Raw genomic sequence first — 24,481 nt, 5'->3', positions numbered from 1 at the left:
GGGGCAGTGGGGGCTTGGCACAGTTCCCGGAGATGTTCCCCACAGTCACACACCAGACTCAAACACAGGAACCAGAGTACACAACAGCAGGACCCCTGGCCACAATCTAGAGGTTCCTGAGTGACCAGAGGCGGCAAAGAAACACTTACTGTGGCCAAGGCCATGGTGGAAGGACCCGGGGGCAGGGCCTGTGACGATGGCATCCTTGGAGACCCCTGCTTTGGCAGAGGAGTCAGCACTGAAGGAGAGCACGTGGACAGGAATAGGGACAGGGGTTATAATTCCCAAGGAGTTCGAGCTCATGGCCCCAGACAGCTTTGGGCTGCTGGATTTGTAGGGTGAAGCCATCAAAGAGGAGCCGGCCAGCAGCACAGTCCCACTCGCTCCTTTCTAGGGAAGAAACACATCAAGCGGTTAGAACTCCAGTCCTGTTCGTGGCTCACTCACACCAAACCTGGCAACACGAAGGATCCTCCTTGTGTGTCCACAAAGGAGGACATACACATCCATGTCAGATGGCCCTGGGAGGCACCCTCCGACCCCGCAGCCCCAAAGACAGGACCCAGGACAGTCTTTATGAACCAACATGGAATGGATTCCAGGGAACATAATTTTTTTAAAAGCAGGATACTAAATATGTCTCCTACAGAGGTTGCAGTGAGCTGTGATCGCGCTACTGCAGTCCAGCCTAGGTGACAGAGCCAGACTCTGTCTCAAAAAAAAAAGCCTCCTTTGTGAAGGGAAAAATATAGATATCCATAAATGTTCATGTATATTTATATGTGTATATATATTTATATACATACACACACACATATATACATATATACCTTTATTTGTATTTATTAATCTTGTTTAAAAAGAGGAAAATAAACCAGAAACTACAGAGCTTAGTTACCTTACAGAGGTGGTGGGTGCAGGAAAGGAGGTGAGACCTCCAACAGACCTTTCTATGGTTTTGTCTTTGCAACCACTTCATTTATATATTAGAAAAAGAGGCCGGGCGCAGTGGCTCACACCTGTAATCCCAGCACTTTGGGAGGCCGAGGCGGGCAGATCACGAGGTCAGGAGATCGAGACTATCCTGGCTAACATGGTGAAACTCCATCTCTACTAAAAACACAAAAAATTAGCTGGGCGTGGTGGCGGGCGCCTGTAGTCCCAGCTACTCGGGAAGCTGAGGCAGGAGAATGGTGTGAATCCGGGAGGTGGAGCTTGCACTGAGCCGAGATAGCGCCACTGCACTCCAGCCTAGGTGAAAGAGCAAGACTTCGTCTCAAAAAAAAAAAAAAAAAGAAAAAAAGAAAAAAAAATGCTCACTCCCTCTTCCCGAACCTGCTGTGATTACACAAGCGAGATGCATTAATTATTGGACTCTGTCCTTCAAAAACCAACAGAATCACTCTTAGAAAGTCCTGCTATTCCTGGTCCATGAACACCTCCACATGACTCAACTGATAGAAGACAGCATTTCCATCCCCCTTGTTTAGAGAGATGGAGAGGCAAGGGGTCACGGAAGGCAAGTGCTGTGGCTCATTCTGTGCCACACAGACTCAGCCTCTGAAGAGGCATGGTGCTGGCCATCCTTTAGCTCCCTCTGCCCTCCTCAGAAGAAGCTTTAGGCCATCCTGGGCTTCCTGTCACCAGAAAAGTGAATATCTGAGAACAGGGAGCCCAGTCTCCCTTCCTACGTCTGAGCCCACTGTTCCTACCTGACCTGTGGTTTTAGATCTCTCCCTCCACCCGGGGCAAGGCAAGCAACCTCATCCCCAAGGCCCCTGTGAGTGGGGCAGGGCAGGCTGCTATGACAGATACTCACTGACAAGGAGGTAGACGATGTCACACTACTAACTGCAGAGGGCTTTAGGGACGGCGAGGTCAGCAACTTTGCCACTCCCTGGGTCCCACCACTGGAATCTCCGTTTGGACCGCCTGGAGGGGCTACCAGGGTCAACTTCTGGGAAACAGGCATTTTTTTCCCTGCTGAACTTGGGATGGGTCGGCTGGTGGCCTGTCCCATGGAGGGAGGCTGTATGCCAGGGACCAGGCTCCCAGAAACAGAACTCTGGACTGGTGTTCCTCCTGAGGAAGAGCTGCCAGAAGAAACCCCATGTTTGGAGATGGAGCTGGCAAAGGGATTATTCTTGTAAGATGAGCCTGCAGAGCTGACTGAATGTGGCTTTGCTGGATGGCTCAGGGCAGAAGAGGACGAGGCTGGGGTCTTGTGAGAGCTGCTGCTGGAGGCTGACAGGCCTCCTGAGGTGGCTGGTGCAGAGGGATGGAAGCCCTGGCCTTTGGCCGCTGTCTTCACTAACTGCAGGAGGGAACGATGACACTGTGGGGGAGAAGCCTTTGGGCCTTGGAGCTTATTGGCAAATGGAGATGGGGGTGTGAAGTTTTTCTGCTGCTGAGTGCCGGCATGAAAGACTTTGACCTGGGGGCCAGGCACAGGAACTGCCACTTGGGGCCCGTGAGACGTCCGTGGCAAGCTGTGGTGCTTAGCTTTGGACTGATGTACTTCTGGCAGGCCCTTATTGAGGGGAGCCTGGCAGGACAGTTCTTTGTAGCCAGAACTCTCTGGTTTTTTCTCCTGAGAGGACTGCCCCAGTGCCAGAGCCTGTTCTGCCAGAAAATTGAGGGGTGACTGCAGAGAGCTAGCTGGTGGTGGAGCAGAAGGACTAGGCTTCGCAAAGTTCCTTTTTTCTTCTGTACATAAAACGCCTCCAACTTTTTCTGCAGGTGCTTTTGAGGGTGCAGGCAGTGTGAATTCAGAGTTCCCAGCTGCTCTGCTATTCAATGCAGCCAATTCCTTGGACACGGCTTCCACAGAGGAGGCTGGATTGCGGATCAAGTCTTCATCCAATGAGTCCTCCAGGTTGACAGGAGGAGGGTTAGCAAGGCCGCCCGATGCCTGGGATGGGAGCTCCCTGCTCGAGGCCCCAATACTCAGACCTCCTGTTTGGTGATCTGAGGGCAAAGCAATGGGGCCACCAATCTGTCCTGATGGGACAGAAACCTTTTTATCAGGCTTCGTAGACGATTCCTAAAGGAAAACAGAAATGTTGATGTTTAGAAAGGTCCAAAGATGCCAACACCGGCCTGTTGTGAGGATACAAACATGTGAACTCGAGTCAAAAAAACTGGGCCTTCCTGTATAATTACAAAACAAGCGGTGGGATAGAGCAGGAGCTGTGCCCGCCTTGACTTTAGATGCCATGACTTCATCACCCCTGGTGAGTATCTGGTTGGCCAGGGCTGGGTTTACCCCGGCATGCTTCATTGCTAAGTACAAACAAGCCGCCAGGAGAAATTGTCTTCTGTTTTGAAAAGCGTTAAGACTCTCGTGAAGAGATACTCTGCCTACTGGCATTCCCACTGTCTCAGCGCACTCCTAGCTGCAATCAGACCAAGGCATGGCATGAGAATTGCCTTAAAGCAGCTATTTTTCCCTTCTTGATTTTCCCCAGCACCCATCTCCTCAGACTGGGTTCAAAGAAGAGTGAGCTTTTCATGGGAACAGGAATGGGGTCTAATCCTTCACTCCTGCATCCCTGGTGCTTAATACAGTGTGTCTGGGACATTGTGGGAGCTCAACAGAAACTTAGCAGTAAATGATTTGCACATCTCATTCTCACGGTCTGCTTAGGGATGGCTAAGGGCACCACACTAAGAACTGGGAAAAATGTTGATAAACAGCAATTTTTACTACATTGAGAGGTTTCTGCAACATCTAAGGTAATTTTCACAGTGTCTATTCTCCAGCCACTGTATTGCCCTCCATTTCTGCCTGGTGGCTCAGCAAAGTCGCCTTTTCTTTCTGCTGTGGCTCCAAGCTAAACTGCACTTGGCTAGAGTGTATTTCTTCCATACAAAGATCACAGTGTAACACCTTCACACCTTCAGGGACTACTGACTCCTCAGAGGGCTGCCAAGAAGATCCCACTTAATCCCACATGAACCCCAGGAACTGCGCCAGCTGGATACTGTTTGTAGAACCAAGGCTAGAGGGGGGTTAAGTGGCTTGGGTCTCTGTCCTGTTATGACTTCAAGAATGTCATCCTGAGCAGCTGTCCCCAGACGAGCAAAGATCAATGAGCTTCCACAGTCACTTGACTGTTTCCAGAGCATAGTTGTAGGGAGAAGGGCATAACTGACATGTGACCCGAGCAAACTGACTCACCTTCACCTTGATTTTAGAAGGGGCCATAACTTTCTTCTTGGCCCTGTTCAAAGGAATGAGCACAGAAAAGTTTAGAGAATATCCAGGAGACCAAAAACAACACTTGTCCCGAGATGTGAAAATACCAAGACACTCACAGGATTGAAGTCAGGTGCCCATGGCCTCGTCTGCTCTCCTTAAACAGAGTTCTGAAAGACACAGAACACCAGGCATCTGTACACGCCCCAGAAAGCTGGGACTCTGCTTCCAGAACTTTGCTAGTGTCCCTGGTCCTCAGTGGCTATCCCTCATTAAATGTCAACTGGCCAGGCGCAGTGGCTCACGCCTGTAATCCCAGCACTTTTGGAGGCCAAGGCAGGTGGATCACCTGAGGTCAGGAGTTCGAGACCAGCCTGGCCAACATGGTGAAACCCCGTCTCTACTAAAAATACTAAAATTAGCCAGGCGTGGTGGCGCACGCCTGTAATCCCAGCTACTCGGGAGGCTGAGGCAGGAGATTCGCTCAAACCGGGGAGGCGGAGGTTGCAGTGAGCCGAGATCGTGCCATTGCACTCCAGTCTGGGCAACAGAGTGAGACTTTGTCCCCGCCCCCCCCCACCCCCCCACCCCCCCCACACACAAAAAAAAGGTCAATGGAATGGGGAGCCAAATTCCTGGTGAGAGGATCTGAATGGGACACACTGGCTGCCCAAAGGCTGAGTCTGGCCTCTACCAAGAAAATGTATGGCTCTGCCTCAAACCTCTCATGGTGATGCTTCCCTAAAGGGCACAGCACTTTCTTTATTGCCTATTCCCTCCATTCCAGGAATAAAATGTGGAGTGACCCAGCATGTCTTTGTCCAGAGAAACTCAACAAAAACGTTCTTCATATGAGTCCAGCCTACGTAGAGAGGACAGCAATTTCAAAGGTTCCAAGATCTATCCGCACAACAGATGATTCGGGTCCAATCAAGAAAATCACTCCAGCTAACTTTCTCTGTCCCATGTATGACACAAATACTTCATTCGCAGGAAGTGACTTCGTACAAGGTAGCCTCTGAGACGGAAGCCTGGCACTTAGTTCCAATAGGGAGTCAGCCCTGCTACCTGCAAATGACACTTCTTCAGCAACATCAGGAAAGACCCAAGATGAACCCATCTCTCAAATGCTCATAGCAGCCTGTATGTTAAAACAGGAAGTGTGGCCGGGTGCGGTGGCTCACGCCTGTAATCCCAGCACTTAGGGAGGCCAAGGTGGGCAGATCACAAGGTCAGGAGATTGAGACCATCCTGGCTAACACGGTGAAACCCCATTTCTACTAAAAATACAAAAAATTAGCCGGGCATGGTGGCAGGCACCTGTAGTCCCAGCTACTCGGGAGGTTGAGGCAGGAGAACGGCGTGAACCTGGGAGGTGGAGCTTGCAGTGAGCTGAGGTCATACCACTGCACTCCAGCCCAGGCGACAGAGCGAGACTCCATCTCAAAAAAAAAAAAAAAAAAAAAAAAAGGAAAGTGCATATTGAGACGGGAGGCCAAACATCAACTGAAGTGGGACAAAAAATGACAAAAACAAAACCCTGCAGGCAACTTCCCTTCCTCCAGGGAAGATCCAGAAGACCCTTTCCCAGCTACCTGCATGTCCCCCAGTTACTCAGGTGAGATCAGAGTTGAGGCAGCTAGACAGTGACTCCCTGTGGGCAAGGATCCTGTTGGCCTGGCACAAAAGCAGTGTTCAAACGTGTCTTGACTGCACAGATGCCCATCTCAGCACACGGCCCTCACCTGGCCTGCATCCAGCCTTTGGGCCAGAGGGGCTTGACTTCCGCATCCAGAAAGCCCTTCACACAGTCCTCCCAAGCCTGGGCTTTGTTGTTCCTCTCCAGGTCCTGGCTCTCCAGTTTCATCTTCACCACCTGGCACAGTAGCTCCCTGAGAAGGAGGCAGAAATCAGAAACTCCAAACTACTTCAGATGCTGCTCCAAGGTTCCAATCATGTGCTTTCAGCAGCCCTGATGAAAGTAAATGAGCCTAACCTTTGTCAGCAATAGGGGACGTGCTCAGACACTGCCCCACCAACCCTCCAAAGAGGCCAAGTCCCAGTGTGGGCACACCTGATCTCATCATTCCATTGGAACTTCTTCCGAGGTCCCATTATCCTCCTGCCCCCTTTTTCTTCATCTTCTTCCTCATCCGAACAAATCCGGTCCCTCTGCTCCTTGTCTTTCTCCTCTTCCAGCATCCTACGAGGTGAATAGAATTACATGGGGCCCCAAGGTGCTCCTGCCCACCGCCTCTCCCCTCACCCTCTGCACTACTGGGACTTCACAGAGAAGGAGAAAAGGCCAAAGAAGAGCCAAGAGGCTCCTTGGGAAACGGCAGTACACACCGAGAAACGGGAGGGGAAGAGGCAAGACGGGAGGGTCGCGCCTGCAAGCGCCAGGACAAACTTACTTGGCAACCTTTGCCTGCGTGTGCGCCTGGCATTCGTCCTGGTACTTGGCCATCTGCTCTGGCATCGCCCTGCCAATGGCTTCCTTGAGCTTCTGGAGAGGCTCCTTCAGACGGCCCCCCTGCGAAGAGCGGGACAAAACTCAAGGCAGGTTTACACATCGCTCTTACGCTCAGGACGCATGACGGGGTGATCACAAGGAGGCAGTGGGGCAGCAGAGGCATCACTGCTTAAGACTCAGTCACCCCTCCGCCAGGACCCCAAAGCCAAAGGGCTTCACTCTAGAGTCACCCACCTGTTCATAGAGGTGAAGTTTCCGAGCACGCTTGAGCAGGGCATCCTTGCTGCAGGGCAGGAATGACGCAAGATAGGCATACACCCCAGAGCGGACCTGACTGCTCAGCTCCCGAGTCTGCGCCTCTATGCTGAAGAACAAAACACAGTCACCACCGGCTGTAGCTCGCTGCAACTCCTGTCTTCATCAGCTCACCGTACGTGGAGAGGAAAGCTAGGGGCCAAAGGCAGTCAGACCCTGTCTTGTTGGTCACACAATGTAACTGAATGCCCAAGGAAATACATCCTCAGCAATCAACAAACAACAACTCCCCCCAAGCCTGATGAACATGGCTAGGTAATGTGGGCCAAGGCTCTTAGGTCATAATACCAGGAAAACAGAGCCCAGGAGAACAAGCTCTGAAGCACTAAATTTCATAGAGAAAACATGAAAGCTTTCAAAGTGGAAAATCATGAGTTACTTGGGGTTGAAAGGAAACACTTCCTGGCAGCATTTCTTTTTTTTCCCCCACTCCCCAGTTTTATCAACCATTATGAGGTCAGGGAAAGCCTCACCCCTCCAGTTTCTCCATCTAGATAAGCAAAAAAATATTTCTCTTCAATGCCTTGAGCTGTCCATATTTGGCACGCTCAAGCAGGTTCCTTGTTGACACAATCCTATCGTCCGCACCAATCCTCAGGTGCTCTCTGCAGCTCACACTTCCTGACCCAAGGGGCCAATCCAGGTCCTGGCCAGGCGAGGCCATGTGGTAGAACACCCACATTTTGACAACTGTTCTTACATACACAAACTCCTCAGCTGCTGAGCAACAAGCTTCCCCTGCCACAAACTGCAACCAGGAGAAAAGCGGCAACACTGCAGGCCAGGCCACAGGGATTCACTTTTCCCAGTCTGGATTTACAAATGTTTGCTCTTCTGCTTTTTAACCCGATTCACACAGCATGGTGTCTCAGAGGCTCAGGCGTGTGGGAACAGCATTAGGGATGATGCACGTGGCACTAGGAACAGGAGTGCCAGCGAGGGGAACAGCCAGGGACGCCAAGCAACACCCAAGGCAGAGCAGGCCCGAGGCCACCAGGCTGTCTCTCATTCTTCAGGATTCTCAGAGACAGTCAGGCAACACCTTCTCTCTCTCCTCGTCTCATATCTGCCAAGAAATCCTCTTCTAACAGGCCATGATTATCATATGTTATTAATGCCTGCTGCCTAAGATCAGGGAGGTCTATCACTTCTGGAGACAAGTATTTGGTGTCCCTGTTGTGTTTTGATTTTTAAAAGAAAAATAACAATGAAACCATGTTAATCCAATTCTTCTTTTATCTCCTTGGTGGTCACCTTTATGCAGTTCAATTGTACTCCCCTTCTCCCCTAGCTGGCTTGCCCCAAGCTCAGTAATAGCAGAAACAGACAGACAGACAGACAGACGATACTCACTCTAATAGGATTCCATTAATATCCTGGGTGAAGAACTTCTGTCTGCTCTCCCCCTCAGCAGCTCTTGCAGCCTGGTGCACAGCAGACAGTAACAGCCGTTAGTGCACTTTCCCCACACGTCCCTTACGCTCACCCACAGGCACAGGAGTCATCGCTCCATAAAGAGCACCTGTCAATACAGTCACACCGCCACCTTTCCAACTCCACCCTAGTCCCAGGTTAAGTTCGCCTGCGATCAATATTCTCTTTTCAAATGCTGCTGCAGCATCTGTGGGCTGCCAGTTCTTCCTGGGACTTAAAACAGTCACAGAAAAGAAAATCAGAGTCAAAGCCATCACAATGCACTCAGCCAGAGGCCAATAAGGCCAACTAACCCCTGCGCCCCTACACCATCAACTACACCATTAGTTGGGATTTCCATGTATCTACAGTACAAAAATATTCAAGAACTTCAACCAGCCTATAGGATTTAAAGGCCTTTGTATCTACAAAAATAATAATAATGTGTAGCTCTAGCACTTAAGGACATTAAAACTCTTTGACAATTCCTAATCTACTTATGGTATACCACCAGCTCTCTATTAGCCAGACCATGTGAATAACTAACCCACCATATTACCTATTAACACCAGATTATAGGAGTTTCAGTACAGTCTTAGTTTGCTTTTGAAAAGAACGCAGTTAACACACACCCTGGATGGCAAACTCAGAGACCCCTGAAGCAACCACGGCAGGCAGCCACGACACAGCGGGAACACAAAAAAGCAGACCCTGTGGAAGTCTGCATCAGGGTTCTCACACTTGGTTGCATATTGGAAATCCCTGGGCAGCTTGGAGCAACTCAGGCCACTCAAATCACAGTCTCTGGAAAGGAGATTGAGGAATGCGCACTCTCTTAAAAGTGGCCCAAGTACTCTTTCAAAGCAACCCTGGGAACACTGATGTGCAAAAAGGGCTGGGAACCATTCCTCTCAACCCAAGAGCTGCTGGTCTGAAGGCTTTGGGTGAAATAAAATTTCTGAAATCAGACATGATATACAGTAACGACAGCAAACAAGGGTGATAGGTGACTATCTAGAATGAAGGGATCAACCCCTCTGAAACTGCAGACACTGCTAACCCCTCACCATCATCTCCCCCACTCACCTTCCTCTCACTGCATCCTCTGGGGCCCCTTCCAACCACTCTAACTGCTCCATCTGCCTCCTCCACCAGCTCCTTTCCATAGGCGGACCCCAGGATTCTCACTAGAACCCACTTCTCCCAATAACTTCTTTCCCCCTCAGGGCTTCAAAATAACACAGACAACTGTACACTCAAATCTAAACTAAGCCCTAAATCCTCTCATCTAAGCTCTGGACCAGAATTTCCAGTTATCTCTGAGAAATTTCCCAATTACAGTCAACGCCTGGTATAGGCAGGGGATTGGTTACAGGACCCCTGTATATACCAAAATCCAACTGCACAGTCAGCCCTGAGGAACCTGCCTATACAAAAAGTTAGCCCTCTATACACAGATTTAGCATCCCTCAAATCAACCGACATTTGGTTAGAAAACATCTGCGTGTAAGTGGATCCACGCAGTTCAACCCTGTGTTGTTCAAGGGTCAACTGCACTTCTGTGGATGGATGACCCTCTGGTTTGCAAACTCAACTTACACCAGACCCACTGGCTTCTGCTCTTCCCCTGTGTTCCCCACTTCTAATAATTGCACTCCAACCTTAAGACTGCCACTCCCTTCTTCAGAACCCTTCAGCAGCTCTTTCCAAGCCTGGTATCAAACCCAAACTCCTTCACATGGCATTTGGGGTCCTCCACGATCTGGCCCAGCCATCCACCAACTCGCCCATCTTCAGCTCTGCTCCCTGCCTTCTCTTAGGGCATCTTCCCCAGGAGGCCGGCCAAGCCTGTTGCCTCCAGTCTGCTTCCTATATGCCCCCCAAGAGCCTCTCTTTTACCCCTTAAGTCGGGCTATCTGGCCGTCCAGACATCACAAAGCTTACTTCATTCTGCTCTGTACTATAGTCCATTGTCTGCATATCTATCGGGTCCATTTATGTAATGAGCTCATGAAAGACAAGAATGGAACCTTGGCCCGGCGCGGTGGCTCACACCTGTAATCCTAACACATTGGGAGGCCAAGGTGGGCGGAACACGCGAGCTCAGGAGTTTCAGACCAGCTTGGGCAACATGATGAGACCCTGTCTCTACTAAAAATACAAAAAAAAGCTGGGCATGGTGGTGCATGCCTGTGGTCCCAACTACTCTGGAGGCTGAGGTGGGAGGATCACTTGAGCCCTGGGTGTGGAGGTTGCAGTGAGGCAAGATCGTGCCACTGCACTCCAGCCTGGGTGACACAGCAAGACCCTGTCTTAAAAAATAATAATAAAATAAAATATAGAACTGAGTCTTATTCATCAATATATTTCCCATGGCTGCCTGTCACATAATATTTACTAAATGTTGACTGAGTGAATGAATCAACAAATGAAGATACTACTGTAAAACGGCACGCCACAGGAAGAAAAGCTTAACACCAAACAACCAAAACTAACTTGGAAGAAAATGCGCAAAACTCAAGCTTCTACAGATCCCTTGGCTAGGGGAAAGCCCAGAGGGGTGAAATCCACAGACGAATAATGGAAAAAAAGGGCATGACTTTTCACCCAGCCATGTGCCAATTTCTTACACTCTTGGAAACATTCAGAATTCTACCTCGGCACTTGGAAGGTACTAGAATTATATTAGTCTGGGAAAAAATAAAACTGAACTTTTTTTGCTTAAGCTTACACTGCTAGTTATAAGATCCAGAAGCACCCTTACATTAATTCAAACTAATTAACATGTATTTCACATGCCACACTTTCAGACCCATCTACAGCTTAAACTTCCAATCAAATTTTATCTTATTATTATTATTTTTATTTTAGTTTAGTTTTTGAGACGGAGTCTTGTTCTGTTGCCCAGGCTGGAGTGCAATGGCGTGATCTCAGCTCACTGCAACCTCCACCTCCCGGGTTCAAGTGATTCTCCTGCCTCAGCCTCCTGAGTAGCTGGGATTACAGGCACCCACCACCACGTTCGGCTAATTTTTTGTATTTTTAGTAGAGATGGGGTTTCACCATGTTGGCCAGGCTGGTCTCAAACATCTGACCCCAAGCGATCCGCCCGCCTCAGCCACCCAAAGTGCTGGGATTACAGGCGTGAGCCACCATGCCCAGCATCTTATTTTATTGAGATGGTCTCACTCTGTCACCCATTCTGGAGTGCAGTGACGTGATCATGGCTCATACAGCCTTGACCTCCCAGGCTCAAATAATCCTCCCGCCTCAGCTTCCCAAGCAGCTGGGACTACAACTGCACGCAACCACGCCTGGCTAATTTTTAGATTTTTTTTTCTCACTCTGTTACCCAGGCTGGTCTAGAACTCCTGGGCTCAGGTGATCCTCCCACCTCGGCCTCCCAAAGTACTGCGATTATAGGCATGAGACACCGTGCCCTGCCAAATTTTCTGTTTAGATAGCCACTTGTACAATATTTCAGAAGCTTTCTATGTAATCTTTACACAATCTTTAAAAATATTTTAAATAATATTATGTAATTTTAGAGAGTACTTTTCTGTAAACCTTTTGAATTGCATAGACAATATCTCTGAGGGTCTGGCTTTATACTGAAGAGTCGACTGCGGCATTTTAAAGTAAATCTAATTAAAAGAGCAATTGGATATATATCTGATAGTCTTCCAAAAATAAATGGGGTCCCTCACCCCTAAAAAGAGACACTCTTACCCCGGAAGTTGTGTGAATTAATCAATCCTAAGTTAACTAGGAAATGAGGTTAAACATCCCAATCATGCTGATTTATGAGTTCCAACAGCCTTTTAATGAGCTGTTTTATTTATTCTAAGAAAAGTCACTTGTAGCCTTTTAGCACCCAGCTCAAAATCTTATATACTGTATCTGTTTTTGCTGAGTAGGAGAAAATCGGGCATGATTTTTTTTAAAAAGATCAAACAAGTTGTTTTGGTTTTTTTTTCCCCCTACCTTATTCTCCTTGGATCCATCTCTCCCTGCACTTCTTGTGATGAGGGGTTCTAATTCTATAGAGGGCAGGGCAGAATGGGTGACATGGGGTCTCTTTGATTCCTGCTCTTAGTATTGTCTCTGTAACGTTATGCTTGACTAAAGAGAACCAAAATAGATCTGGGTTATTTGTACAGCCCAAGGCTGAGTAGCTGTCAAACTACCTCAAGACAATAACCCAAAGGAGCATCAAACCTGAGCTTTGTCAGCACCTGTACCTGACAACAACTGAGACAAAAGACGCCACCAACGCATATTAAGAGAGGGCAGGGTAAGGCCATCAAATCACTGGATTCCCTGGGGCCTACACAAATGTACAATACAAATCAGTAACAAAAAACAGGCTGATGTGAGAATGTAGTGAACGTGGCAGAGGCATCACCAAGGTTCCCTCTCAGAGGACCTCTTTAACATACACAAGTTTTCAAAGACATTTTTTAAAGTTTTAAGTACCATATTTGGTTAGAAGATATATCTAATTTTGCTTCCCAGAAAGAGTTTTTTCCCCTAAGGGATCAATACACATGGGATGAGAATCTGCTATGTACTGTGGCAGAATACAAAACAGGAACACAGGCCAGGCGCAGTGGCTCACGCCTGTAATCCTAGCTACTCGGGAGGCTGAAGCACAAGAATCACTTGAACCCAAAAGGCGGAGGTGGATGTTGCAGTGAGCTGAGATTGCACCACTGCACTCCAGCCTGGGTGATGGAGTCAGACTCTGTCTCAAAAAAAAAAAAAAAAAAGCAACAACAACAACAAACCAGGATCACAGATTCCTCCCACAAAGAAATTCTCCTCCCAAAGAGGTGCACCCTAGCTCCCTAATCCTTGGATCTGGGCGGCTCTTGTGATTTGCTCTGACCAAAAGTGTGGTGGAAGTCATGTGATACACATAGCCTCTAAGGCTAGCTCTCAAGGGCCCTGCAGCTTCCACCTTTCCCCTCTTGAGATGTTGCCCTGAGACCACCAAGCCCTGAAGAAGGCAGGATGAAAGGCCAGGAAAGAAAAGCCCTGCCAGCACCTGGCCAACTTGCCAGCTGAATGCAGCCATGAGCGTGGGCTCAGAGTCAGGAGAAACGAACTGCTATGACAAGGCAAATTTTGGGGGGTGTTTTGCAGACAGTGATAGAAACTGATTTGTGTGTCACCTAGGGCCAAGATGTAAAGTCTACCCAATCTTATAATAAAGGGAAAAGGGGTGAAAATTAGGGGTATAAAAAATAAAGTGAGAAACACGTAACACTGCTAATGTCCCAGTTACATACATCAGGTTTACTTTAAATTTTAAAAATGTGATGTCCATTTCAAGATCTAGGATGGACCCCTTATTAAGGATCCAAATATCAAATATCCACATGTGGCTTTTGGAATCATAAGCAATTTGAGTATACCAATGCATTCCTTCCCTGGGAGGACTATCTTTCCCAGCAGATTCTCAGTGGGATCAGGGGTCCTGAGCATTTGCACACACATGCAGGGACTGCAAGTGCCCCAAGTGCAGGACCCTGGTCAGAACAGCGAACCTGAGGACCCTTCGGAGTAGCATTAAGCATCTTTTTAAAACAAGCCACCTTTTTAATGCAACCATAAAAAGTCATGAGGGCTTTATAATATTATGTAAAAAGGCAGAAAACAGTTATTCACAACTATAATTACAGCTGCATAAAAACATATACACAGAGGCTAGAAAAGAATATCCAACTAGAAATTGTTTTTATATTGGCTGGATGGATAATTTCCATATACCTTCCACCCCATTTTTCAAAGTTTCTTAATGCTGTTATAGGAGAAGGGCAATGTGAAGACTTGAATATCAACTTCACACTTGAATACTGTATTTTCCAACCAGAACATCAGCCTCTCCTGGTCACCAGCTCCCCACTGGGACCCAGGCCCACCTTGACTATGGGATCCTGAACCCTATGTTTGTTATGCCCAAGAGCTAACTGACACTTGGCTATCACTGAGGAGGGGCAGCTTGCCTAACAAGGTGTTTACTCAGCTCCGCTTTCTTGCACCACAGCCCAACATTGTTTCCGGTTATGTCATTTTGTTGCCACTAAATCTGTCCCCATCTTTCCCAAGAAAGTGAAACAGTAAGTTTTCACACTAGAATACAACCTATGGCATGAGTGGGGACACAGCCAAGAATCTGGTTTTGACTTTTCTCTAACGACCAGCTATCGTCACATAGACCTTAAATGATTTAACAAGACTTTCAGAAGCTATGAAACAATTTGATTACGAACCAGAGGATTAAAAAGAACAAGGAGTAATGTTTGTTTAACATGAATTCTGAGAGCAAATATAGGACAGCAGGCTCAAAAACACCAAGTTCAGATTCAGCTACTTCCACCTCAATGTCATACTAAGAGATACTCCAAACTCCAAAATGGTACAATTCACTTAAATCATTACATTCAAATACAATACTTGAATTTCCAATGCTGGACACAAGCTGACAAAGATGAGGTAGAGCTTTGAATAGATACTTTATTTGCTTTGTATATGGTGTTCAAATATTTTTTGGAAGTGAGAAAATCATTTTAGCAGTGGCTGACAATTTACCCTGCCCTAAAACACAAAGGATATTATACGTAACAATGCTTCTGAAATACTGTAAGAATCACTGATTTAAAACCTACAGCTGTAGATTATGACTGCCACTAGAGCTGCATCACTAGTCCTGATGCTTAAGGTAAAATGTTATTTTAACTTAAAGGTAAATGATATTACAACCAATGATCCATGCCTAGTTTACAGTTAGAAATGTGTTACTTGAACAGACAATTCTCAGTGCTTAATTCCCAATCACTGGAGTAAAACAGCAAGAGCTGCTAGATCCTAAAGCTGGTAATGGTGGTTGGTTTGTTTTTTAATGGAATCTTGCTCTGTGGCCCAGGCTAGAGTGCACTGGCGCAGTCTCCACTCACCACAACCTCCGTCTCCTGGGTTCAAGCGATTCTGCTGCCTCAGCCTCCCAAGTAGCCGGGATTACAGCGCGCGCCACCATGCCCAGCTAATTTTTTGTATTTTTAGTAGAAACAGGGTTTCACCATGTTGGCCAGGCTGGTCTCGAACTCCTGACCTCAGGTGATCCGCCCGCCTCGGCCTCCCAAAGTGCTGGGATTACAGGCGTGAGCCACTGCACCCTGCCGATGGTGGGTTTTAATGGGGCATGGACAGCATTTAAAATTAAGCTGCTTTTCATTCATCACATTTGAGGCATTCCTGTAATCACTACCTAACACTGGATACACAACGCAAGGGAGCGACTGAAACCTAGTGGCAACGAAGCATATACCCTATGTGTAACTTATATGTTTACAAACTTTTGTGAATTTGCAAAACCTTCGTAAGAATTCTAAGATTAATCTCTGCCTCAGCTGCCTGCTGCCAACATCATCCGTCTATCACATGAAGGAAAAGATGCCGTGTGGAAAACAAACTGACATAAAACAGAGAGAACAATCTGACAGAAAACAGAAAGAGAACAATCTCCCCAGAAGAAAGCAAATTTTCCAGAAATGAAGAAACCAAGAAAGGCCTAAAATGATGCCTGACAGGCAAGGCTTACACTGTTTTCTCCATCAGGATGAGAAGAGGGTTTGGAAAAAGCTGACACCTTAACTGCCAACTCACTAAGGGTTTCTCTGGGCGAGCTTCACGCAGTGCAGAACCAACAGCAATCTGCCCAAACTGCTTCCAGGAAAGCCCAGCCGCACTGTGCCACCATACCTGAGCCAGCTCCTTAACGCGCTTCTCCAGGGGTGCTGGCAGGCCTTCGGGGAGGGAAGAGGGCTGCCTGAATTCCTGGTCCAATCCCACCCCAAGGGAATCACTTCCATCATCCATATCTCGGAAGGGACTTCCTTCTGGAGACTCACTGAGCAGATGCTCCAAGTCCAAATCCGTCAGCGAGTCCATGGCAGTGGCCGCCTGGAGCAAGTCGTTGTCAGAAGTAGAACCAAAGAGTGAGAGCAAGGGGTCAGAGGCACCCTCCAGTTCCCGCAGGCCCTGAGCTTCCGCTGATGGGACCGCAACAGGCTTATGCTCCTCCTCCCTTTTTTTCTGAGCCTCTTTCTCTTTCTGAAATTTCTTTAGCATCTCTTTAACGCTTAAAGCCCCAGAATATTTCTTCTTCTTCTTCTCCTTACTGGCATTGAGGGCTGTGAAGCTGCAAGCAAGAGGGAAACTGGTCACTCAGACTATAGGACACCTCCAAAGGGAACTCCAGAGGCCTTCACCCCTGCTCCCAGGGTCATGGTCTCCAGGAGAACCTGTCACAGTCCACCCTGTCATTCCTCCTCCCTCCTCTTGGCATATGGAGCTCGTTCTTGCTGAGACCAAAGCTTGAGAGTTAATACAGGTTAGCAACACAGTGTCACATATGCTAAATTTCCGACGGGTTTTTAGAAACCACTGCCAGGCTGAAATAAAAGGTTGCAAAAAGGGGCGAGGAGAGCAAGAAAAATATTTAGAGGGAGAAAGCAGGAGCAGCAGAGAACAGCAGCAACTTGAAGAGCAGCTGGGGTGAGACCAAGTGAGGAGGAGGAAGCATGACCATAGACAACAACAGAAAACAGCGGAGACAGAAGGAGAACTGGGGCAGAGAGGAGCACCCCAGAGGACGAGAAACATCAGCAGTCACACAGTGACAAGAATAGCTGCCAACACTGACAGTGGAACTATCTGACACACAGAGAGGTGAGCGTCTATGCCCAGAATGGCACTGCGGGAGGCGTGCGGGAGGACAAGAAGGCCAGGCCCTGCTGCCTCTTCCGAAGCTGTGGGGAGGAGGTGAGTCAGCTCCCAGTCGTCCTGCCCTAACAGTTCAGGCTTTATCCTAGCAAAGAAGCTGCTGCCTCTCACCCGGCTTTGGAAAACTTGGACTTTTTCGATTTCTTCTCCTTGTCATAAGTGTCATCTTTTTTCTTCTTCTTTATCTTCTCACCACCTTCCTTCAACTTCCGCTTCTGAGAATTAAAGACAAGGCACAGTTACACGGCTCCCTAACTGAGGGAGCAAGTGCGCTACACGGCACTGGCCTTGCTCCGCCCGGGACACATCCTGAGACCTGTCTCATTTCCTTCATGAACAAAAGCTCTCAGATCAGTCCCTGGACCACAAACCCACAGCATTCCCACCGACGGTGTCTCCTGGAAACACCAAGGGCTGAGACAACAGTGACCATTCTGGAGCCTGAAACCTTTGTAGTTTGAAAGTTACAAGTGGGCCCTACCTCTCATCTTAAACACATAGGCAGTGGTAGACAGGTTTTTAAACACACTGATCCTAAGGCTGACTGGTTTTCAGTGGGATGGCAGACCTGGGAACTGAAGTCCTCTACATGTCCACAGAAGAGGGTCAGCAAGAGTGGTACACATTCCCTCATTCCACAGCCTTCCCACCCTGAGGCCACCTCCAGAAATGACCCCTGCTGAGCCTGCTGGGATGTCATGTGACGGACATAATGACCAAGTGCTGAACAGAGCCCCCACAGGCACGTGTCCTCATCAGGGCGCACGTGTAAGAGGCGAGCCATTAACCTGGCATGGCTCTGCCTTTCCACCATCCTCCTGAGCCGGCCAAGCGCCACGTATTCTGGCAAGTCACCTACTGATCTGATAGGGTCACGTCAAAAAGCATTTCTGAAATCCAAAAGCAAGCACATTCTAACCTTTGGAGATTTTTTCTTCTTTTCTTTAATGAAGTCATCTTCAGACTCTGATGCTTGTCTAAACTGCAGGGTTCCCGAGTTAATGTAAAATCCTCCATACTTCGTAGTCAAAGAAGCAGGAACAAGCTCATCATACTGAAGAGGGGAAACAAACTGTCAGCTCCAAGTTCTGCTTCTGCAGTCCGAAGGTGCAAAGTGGGTCTCGAGAGAGATGTGACTGTGTTCCTCTGCCACTTCCAAGAGCATGCTAAAACATCCTCTGGTCAAACATGAATGTCTGAGCTACAAGGTGTTTTGGACAGATCTGGTCATCATTTTCTGAAGAGGGAACTAAGACCCGGATAAAGAATGTCATTTCGTCTCTCATCAGTGCTGCTACTGCCTCATGCTGGGAAGAGGGCACGACCGCTCTGACCCCACCCCCAGCTTCCTGGTCAGTATCAGGAGGAGCTACAGGTACAGTGGGTCTGACACGGCATTTTCAGTAACTACTTACCGCCTCAGAGTTATCGATGAAGGAATCGGATTCATCATAACCATACCCCATATCGATCAAGTCCTGTATTCGGTCTTTTCTACGTTTCTTTCCACCCTAAAATGCGAAAGCAATAGATTACATGCTTTTTGAATAAACACACAGAATTAACTGTGGCCTTGAACTTCATCAGCTATGACTCAAAGAGGTAATGCACTAACTAAAACAGTCACTCTCTCACATACACACAAACCCCAAAACCTCCTTTCCTGAAAACCTTTTAACATAGAACATATTTGTACCTGTATAAAATGTCCTAGGACAGAAAAATGAACTAAATGGCTTCTTATCCTTTGTACCAAAATATTTCTTCTAAGGCGACCATAGGCCCTTCTCGGTTATTTGTCCAGTTAGCTCTTCACACTAGCTCTGCCATGCCCCTTTTCTGTACCTTAATGCGTTAGGTTTAATAACTGCTTCTCTTCTCTCCATGCTTAATGCTTACTTCCAGATCAGTGTTTATTACATGATGATCCACTAAAGGAATACAGTAATGTGTGGAAACCTCTCCCACCCAATGAGGTTGTTTTGTTATTCAAGAGAGAAATCTTACGTATTTTTCTTCAAATTTTCGGGCAAGGGCCTCTACTTTATGCCTTTCCTTTTCTTCGTCATTGAAAGGATCTGACAGATCTTTCTTCTGTAAAGAGATCGTTCCACAAAAAATAAGTCAGAAAATATTCCCATGTTCTTATTCATAGAAACTTTACTGATTACTCAATACCTATATAAAAACAATGTTTTTCAGAAAAGGGCAACGTAGAAAACATACTACCATCTCATCAATGTTTATCTTAATTAAGAAAGTAAAATTTCCCTTAATGTAGGTTAATAAAACTTGATTGAATGCCTACAATCATCCACCACAGCATGAAGGACTGCAGGACTCAAAGACAGCAAAGCGCGTTTAGAAGGAGATGCTCAGTCGCTGCACAACCACGTTCAATAAAGTGGACTTCCTTCGTAACTTTTCTTCAGGCATTTAAAAACATTCTAACAAAGAGTCCATTGACTTCCAAAATAGTCAATGGCTCAAAAACGTGAAAATCCCACTGAATGTGGTGCAAGTTCTTGAGAGCCGTTCTGCCATACTGTTTAGACAGGTCTGAATTTGCACTTCTCTCGGTGCTACCAAAGTTAAACTCAGGCTTCCAAGGCTTATTTCCATTTTATAAGCTTATTCTTTTCTCATCAAGCAAATTTTCCACAGATAAGCCTTAAGCTTTGTGAGCAAAGAATCTAAAAAAAATATATATATTTTTTGAGATAAGAGTCTCACTCTGTCACTGAGGCTGCAGTGCAGTGGCACAATCATGACTCACTGTAGCCTCAACCTCCCCAGGCTCGGGTGATCCTCCTGCCTCAGCCTCCTGAATAGCTGGGACTGTAGGCATACAACAACACTATGCCTAGCTAATTTTTTTTTTTTTTAAGTTTTTTGTATAGATAGGGTTTCATCATGTTGCCCAGGCTGGTCTCAAGCTCCTGGGCTCAAATGATCTGCCCATCTCAGCCTCCCAAAGTGCTGGGATTACAGGTGAGAGCCAACACACCCAGCCAGGAGCCAGGAATCCTAATTTTAATAAGACTCCTGTACGAAGCATGTTTAAGACTTCAAGGTAGACAGAAAACACTAAAGATTGTATGCCTGTTTCAAACAAACTTTCTTATCTCACCCTCCCATCTCTGCCTACTGAAATACCACCTGCAAAGGATCAGTTAAATGATTTGTGGTGTACACATACAATGGGATATTACAGAGCATACATCTAACGATCATACCTCAAATGGGGAGTCTTTCAAACATGCTTATCTGGATCTTCTAATTTTTCTACAATGATCACATATAACTTGAGTGGTTATGTAACTGTAAGAAATCCCACCAACCTTGAGCAGCACTGGATTCTATGTATACTACTGAACGCCTTGCCAACAGCAGTCTTCCAATAACTACCATTTCCTGACTGTATGACGGAAGGTCCAGCTCTGTCCGAACACTAATCAGGATATAAGCTCTCTTCTTTCTAAGACCTCCAGGGCCTGTGTCGTACCAGACTTAAACAATGACCATACTGCAATTTCTGTTACCTGTGGTGGTACCATTCTCTCAAAACATCTATAGGATGTTTGTTTTGAGGCTGGTACAGTGTTTCCTCTAACTTTCTATAGTCCTCTGAGTCTAGCACAATGCCTTCATACTATTAAGAACTATACACTAAAAGAACTGCTGCACAAATGTGTCCGATTTTATTGTACTTTTAACACTGCAGAGTAGACCCACGACGATTTAGGAGTTCTGAACCCGAAGTCCAGGACTGAATCCTCTGAATTGGATCAAAATTCTCTGTGTATCCTCCATGCATTTTTCTGCAATGGAGAAGGGCATTTGTAGTCCCCAAAAAGGTGACATCAGAGCACTGGAGCTCTAATTTCAGTTGACCTGCTGATTTGGTTTGAACCCATGAATAAACACATTAACCAAGCCCTGCTACTGTCTCTTCCTCTAAAGGAAGAAGATACCATTTTCCTGAAACAGGAATTATAAAGGGATTTGAAATTACTTGTTGTCATTCTGCCCAGTGGTGCTCATCCAACAGGCTGACCCTTGGTACAGACTCATTGGCCTCCATTCTGGCAATCAGGCAATCAGATCTCAATCAAGGAAACACTTTTTCTTTTTTGGTTTGGTGTTTTTTGGTGGGGGGAGATGGAGTCGCCATCACCCAGGCTGGAGTACAGTGGCATGATCTCAGCTCACTGCAATCTCTGCCTCCTGGGTTCAAGCAATTATCCTGCCTCAGCCTACCGAGTAGCTTGGATTACATGCATGCACTACCACACCCGCCTAATTTTTGTATTTTTAGTAGAGATGGGTTTTTGCCATGTTGATCAGGCTGGTCTCAAACTCCTGACCTCAAGTGATCCGCCCGCCTCGGCCACCCAAAGTGTAGGGATTATAGGCATGAGTCACTGCGCCAGGCCTTCCAGCCTTTTTTTTTTTTTTTTTTTTTTGACACAGGGTCTTGCTTTCACCCAGTTCGGTGGTGTGATCACGGCTCACTGCAACCTTGACCTCCCAGGCTCAAGCAATCCTCCCACCTCAGCTTACTGAGTAGCTGGAACTTCAGGCATGCACCATCATGCCCAGCTAATTTCTGTATTATTTTGCACAGATGGAGTTTCACTATGTTGCCCAGGCTAGTCTTGAACTCCTGTGGTCAAGTGATCCTCATGTCTCAGACTCCCAAAGATTACAAGTGTGAGCCACTATGCCAGGCCAAGAAAACACATTTTTTTAATCTCAGGAAAAAAAGATTAATCCTTCTAACCAAAAATACCCTCCGAACAGCACACCTGTGAATAAGACCGACTGATCACTTGGCACTCAGGCATACTGCTAGAAACTTCACAACACGATTTCATTCTTGTTCCACGCGCAGACAACTGTGAGCCAATTACCAGCCTCATCCCCATTTCACTAAGAGCCACTCTAGAGACCAGAATGCTGCAAGTGTGGGGCCCACTTACCTTTTCCTCAGAGCCTAGCACAGTGCAAAAGTAGACACAGGTGCTTAAAAATGCTTTTCACGGGCCAGGCACGGTGGCTCACGCCTGTAATCCCAGCACTTTGGGAGGCAGAGACGGGCAGACCACGAGGTCAGGAGATTGAGACCATCCTGGCTAACACGGTGGAACCCTGTCTCTACTAAAAATACAAAAAATTAACCAGACGTGGTGGCGGGCGCCTGCAGTCCCAGCTACTCGAGAGGCTGAGACAGGAAAACGGCATGAACCCAGGAGGCGGAGCTTGCAGTGAGCCGAGATTGCACCACTGCATGCCAGCCTGGGCGACAGAGCGAGACTCTGTCTCAAAAAAAAAAAAAAAAAAAAAAAGGCTTTTCACCTAGGTGGTACTCAAATACCATACAATTCCATCTACATAAAATACAAAAACACGGCCAGGTGCGGTGACTCACGCCTGTAATCCTAACACTTTGGGAGGCGGAGGTGGGTGGATCACTTGAGGTCAGGAGTTCGAGACCAGCATGGCCTACATGGTTAAAATGGTAAAACCCCATCTCTACTAAAAATACAAAAAAAAAAAAAAAAAAAAATTAGCCAGGCGTGGTGGCTGGCACCTGTAATCCTAGCTACTCGGGAGGCTGAGGCAGGAGAAACATTTGAACCTGGGAGGCGGAAGTTGCAGTGAGCCAAGATTGCGTCACCGCACTCCAGCATGGGTGACAGAGTGAGACTTGGTCTCAAAAAACAAAAACAAAAACAACAACAACAACAAAAAAGAGAGGCCAGGTGCTGTGGCTCATGCCTGTAATCCCAGCACTTTGAGAGGCCAAGGTGAGTGGATCACAAGGTCAGGAGATCGAGACCATCCTGACTAACACATTGAAACGCTGTCTCTACTAAAAATACAAAAAATTAGCCGGGCATGGTGGCGGACGCCTGCTACTCGGGAGGCTGAGGCAGGAGAATGGCGTGAACCTGGAAGGCAGAGGTTGCAGTGAGACAAGATGGTGTCACTGCACTCCAGCCTGGGCGACAGAGTAAGACTCTGCCTCAAAAAAACAAAAAACAAAAAACAAAAAAACCCCACAAATCTAAGCAGATCTAAGCTGTTAGAAATCAGGGCAGTGGTTGCCCATAAGTATTGAGGTAGTCTTCTGGCAGGGCAGAAGGAGGGTTTCTGGGGTCCTGATAAATATATTTTGTGACCTACGTGCAGGTTACATGGGGGTACTGAGTTCATGAAAATCCATCAAGTTGTGGCTAGGTGCAGTGGCTCATGTTTGTAATCCCAGCACTTTGGGAAGCCAAGGCAGGCAGATCACTTGAGGCCAGGAGTTTGAGACCAGCCTGGCCAACACAGTGAAACGCCATCTCTACTAAAAATACAGAAATTAGCTGGGTGTGGTGGCGTGCACCTGTAGTCAGTCCCAGGTACTCGGGAGGTTGAGGCAGGAGAATCACTTGAACTCGGGAGGCGGAGGTTACAGTGAGCCGAGATCGCCCCATTGCATTCCAGCCTGGACGACAGGGCGACACTCGGTCTCGAAAAAGAAAAAAAAAAGGTAGTCTATGTGTTTTTTTGTCTGCCCCTATACTAGGTAGACAGCAAGATTCTGTTGGAAGAGGAAAATGTCCAGCATGAAATTCTAACACTGGAACTGTCAGGAACTGGTTTCATTTACACATAACGTTTATAAACTTGGCAGAGAAAAATGTATTGTTTTTAAAATTTATGTTAATTAGTCATAATTCAAATTGGCCTCTCCCTTTGCACACAGAGGTTAGAGAAGCAAATCTTGTGCTTGCCTTGAGTGAGTGACAGGATCCTGGGGCAGCCAAAACCTCAGTTAAGTCTTGCTTCCCCACTACGGAAGCCCCACATGCATGCACTGACCCCTGTGCGTTAAACCTGCAGCGCCTCTGGGAACAAAGGGGTGTACCTTATCTCCAGGCTGAAAGCCTTTTACCTTCCCTCGGATATTCTTCACCAGCTCTGGGTAGAAGAACTCTGGGCAGCGTTTGTGATCTGGTTCAAAGAGGGTGAGTGTAATCCGAACAGCTGCTGCGGCCGGCTCACAGTCCTGATGCTGTTCTCCTCCCCCAGCCTCCTCCTTCCGGGACTTCTTCAAAAACGCAGGATTCAGGGAACCTGGGAGAGAGGTGAACTGGACCCTGTGGGGCTCCGACATGGCTACCAACAAGTCTTAGCGGGTGTCACTGCATGGCTTCTGTTAACATTGAAAAGAAGGGCCAGGTCAAACGAAGATGATAAAATAGTTTACCTGCCTAATTAAAGAGATTTAAGTTTAAGAGAAT

At 47.2% G+C, this 24,481-nt stretch overlaps 1 protein-coding gene across 9 annotated transcripts in view; it reads right to left on the bottom strand.

Annotated features, from left to right (window-relative positions):
* UBN1 (ubinuclein 1) overlaps positions 1–24,481 on the bottom strand; it is a 34,302-nt gene that overhangs the window by 5,099 nt on the left and 4,722 nt on the right. For 6 of the 9 annotated variants that reach the window (XM_055365202.2, XM_004057140.5, XM_055365205.2 and 3 more), the window contains exons 2-16: positions 24,106–24,393; positions 19,194–19,280; positions 18,602–18,697; positions 18,106–18,240; positions 17,298–17,401; positions 16,164–16,602; positions 8,340–8,410; positions 6,906–7,035; positions 6,613–6,731; positions 6,273–6,401; positions 5,944–6,090; positions 4,318–4,368; positions 4,181–4,223; positions 1,820–3,043; positions 150–390 (exon numbers count right to left, since the gene is read on the bottom strand). In XM_055365202.2, the coding sequence (XP_055221177.2) occupies positions 150–390; positions 1,820–3,043; positions 4,181–4,223; positions 4,318–4,368; positions 5,944–6,090; positions 6,273–6,401; positions 6,613–6,731; positions 6,906–7,035; positions 8,340–8,410; positions 16,164–16,602; positions 17,298–17,401; positions 18,106–18,240; positions 18,602–18,697; positions 19,194–19,280; positions 24,106–24,354 (3,265 nt within the window). In that variant the 5' untranslated portion in view covers positions 24,355–24,393. The remainder of the gene's footprint in view (positions 1–149; positions 391–1,819; positions 3,044–4,180; positions 4,224–4,317; positions 4,369–5,943; positions 6,091–6,272; positions 6,402–6,612; positions 6,732–6,905; positions 7,036–8,339; positions 8,411–16,163; positions 16,603–17,297; positions 17,402–18,105; positions 18,241–18,601; positions 18,698–19,193; positions 19,281–24,105; positions 24,394–24,481) is intronic. The other 3 variants (XM_055365204.2, XM_019012496.4, XM_063699976.1) reach the window with 2 other exon arrangements.

The sequence above is a fragment of the Gorilla gorilla genome, chromosome 18 (assembly GCF_029281585.2).
Source record: "Gorilla gorilla gorilla isolate KB3781 chromosome 18, NHGRI_mGorGor1-v2.1_pri, whole genome shotgun sequence".
Taxonomy (NCBI): Eukaryota; Metazoa; Chordata; class Mammalia; order Primates; family Hominidae; genus Gorilla; species Gorilla gorilla.
Note: the sequence above shows the minus strand (reverse complement) of the source record. Positions and strands in the feature narration are given on the sequence as shown.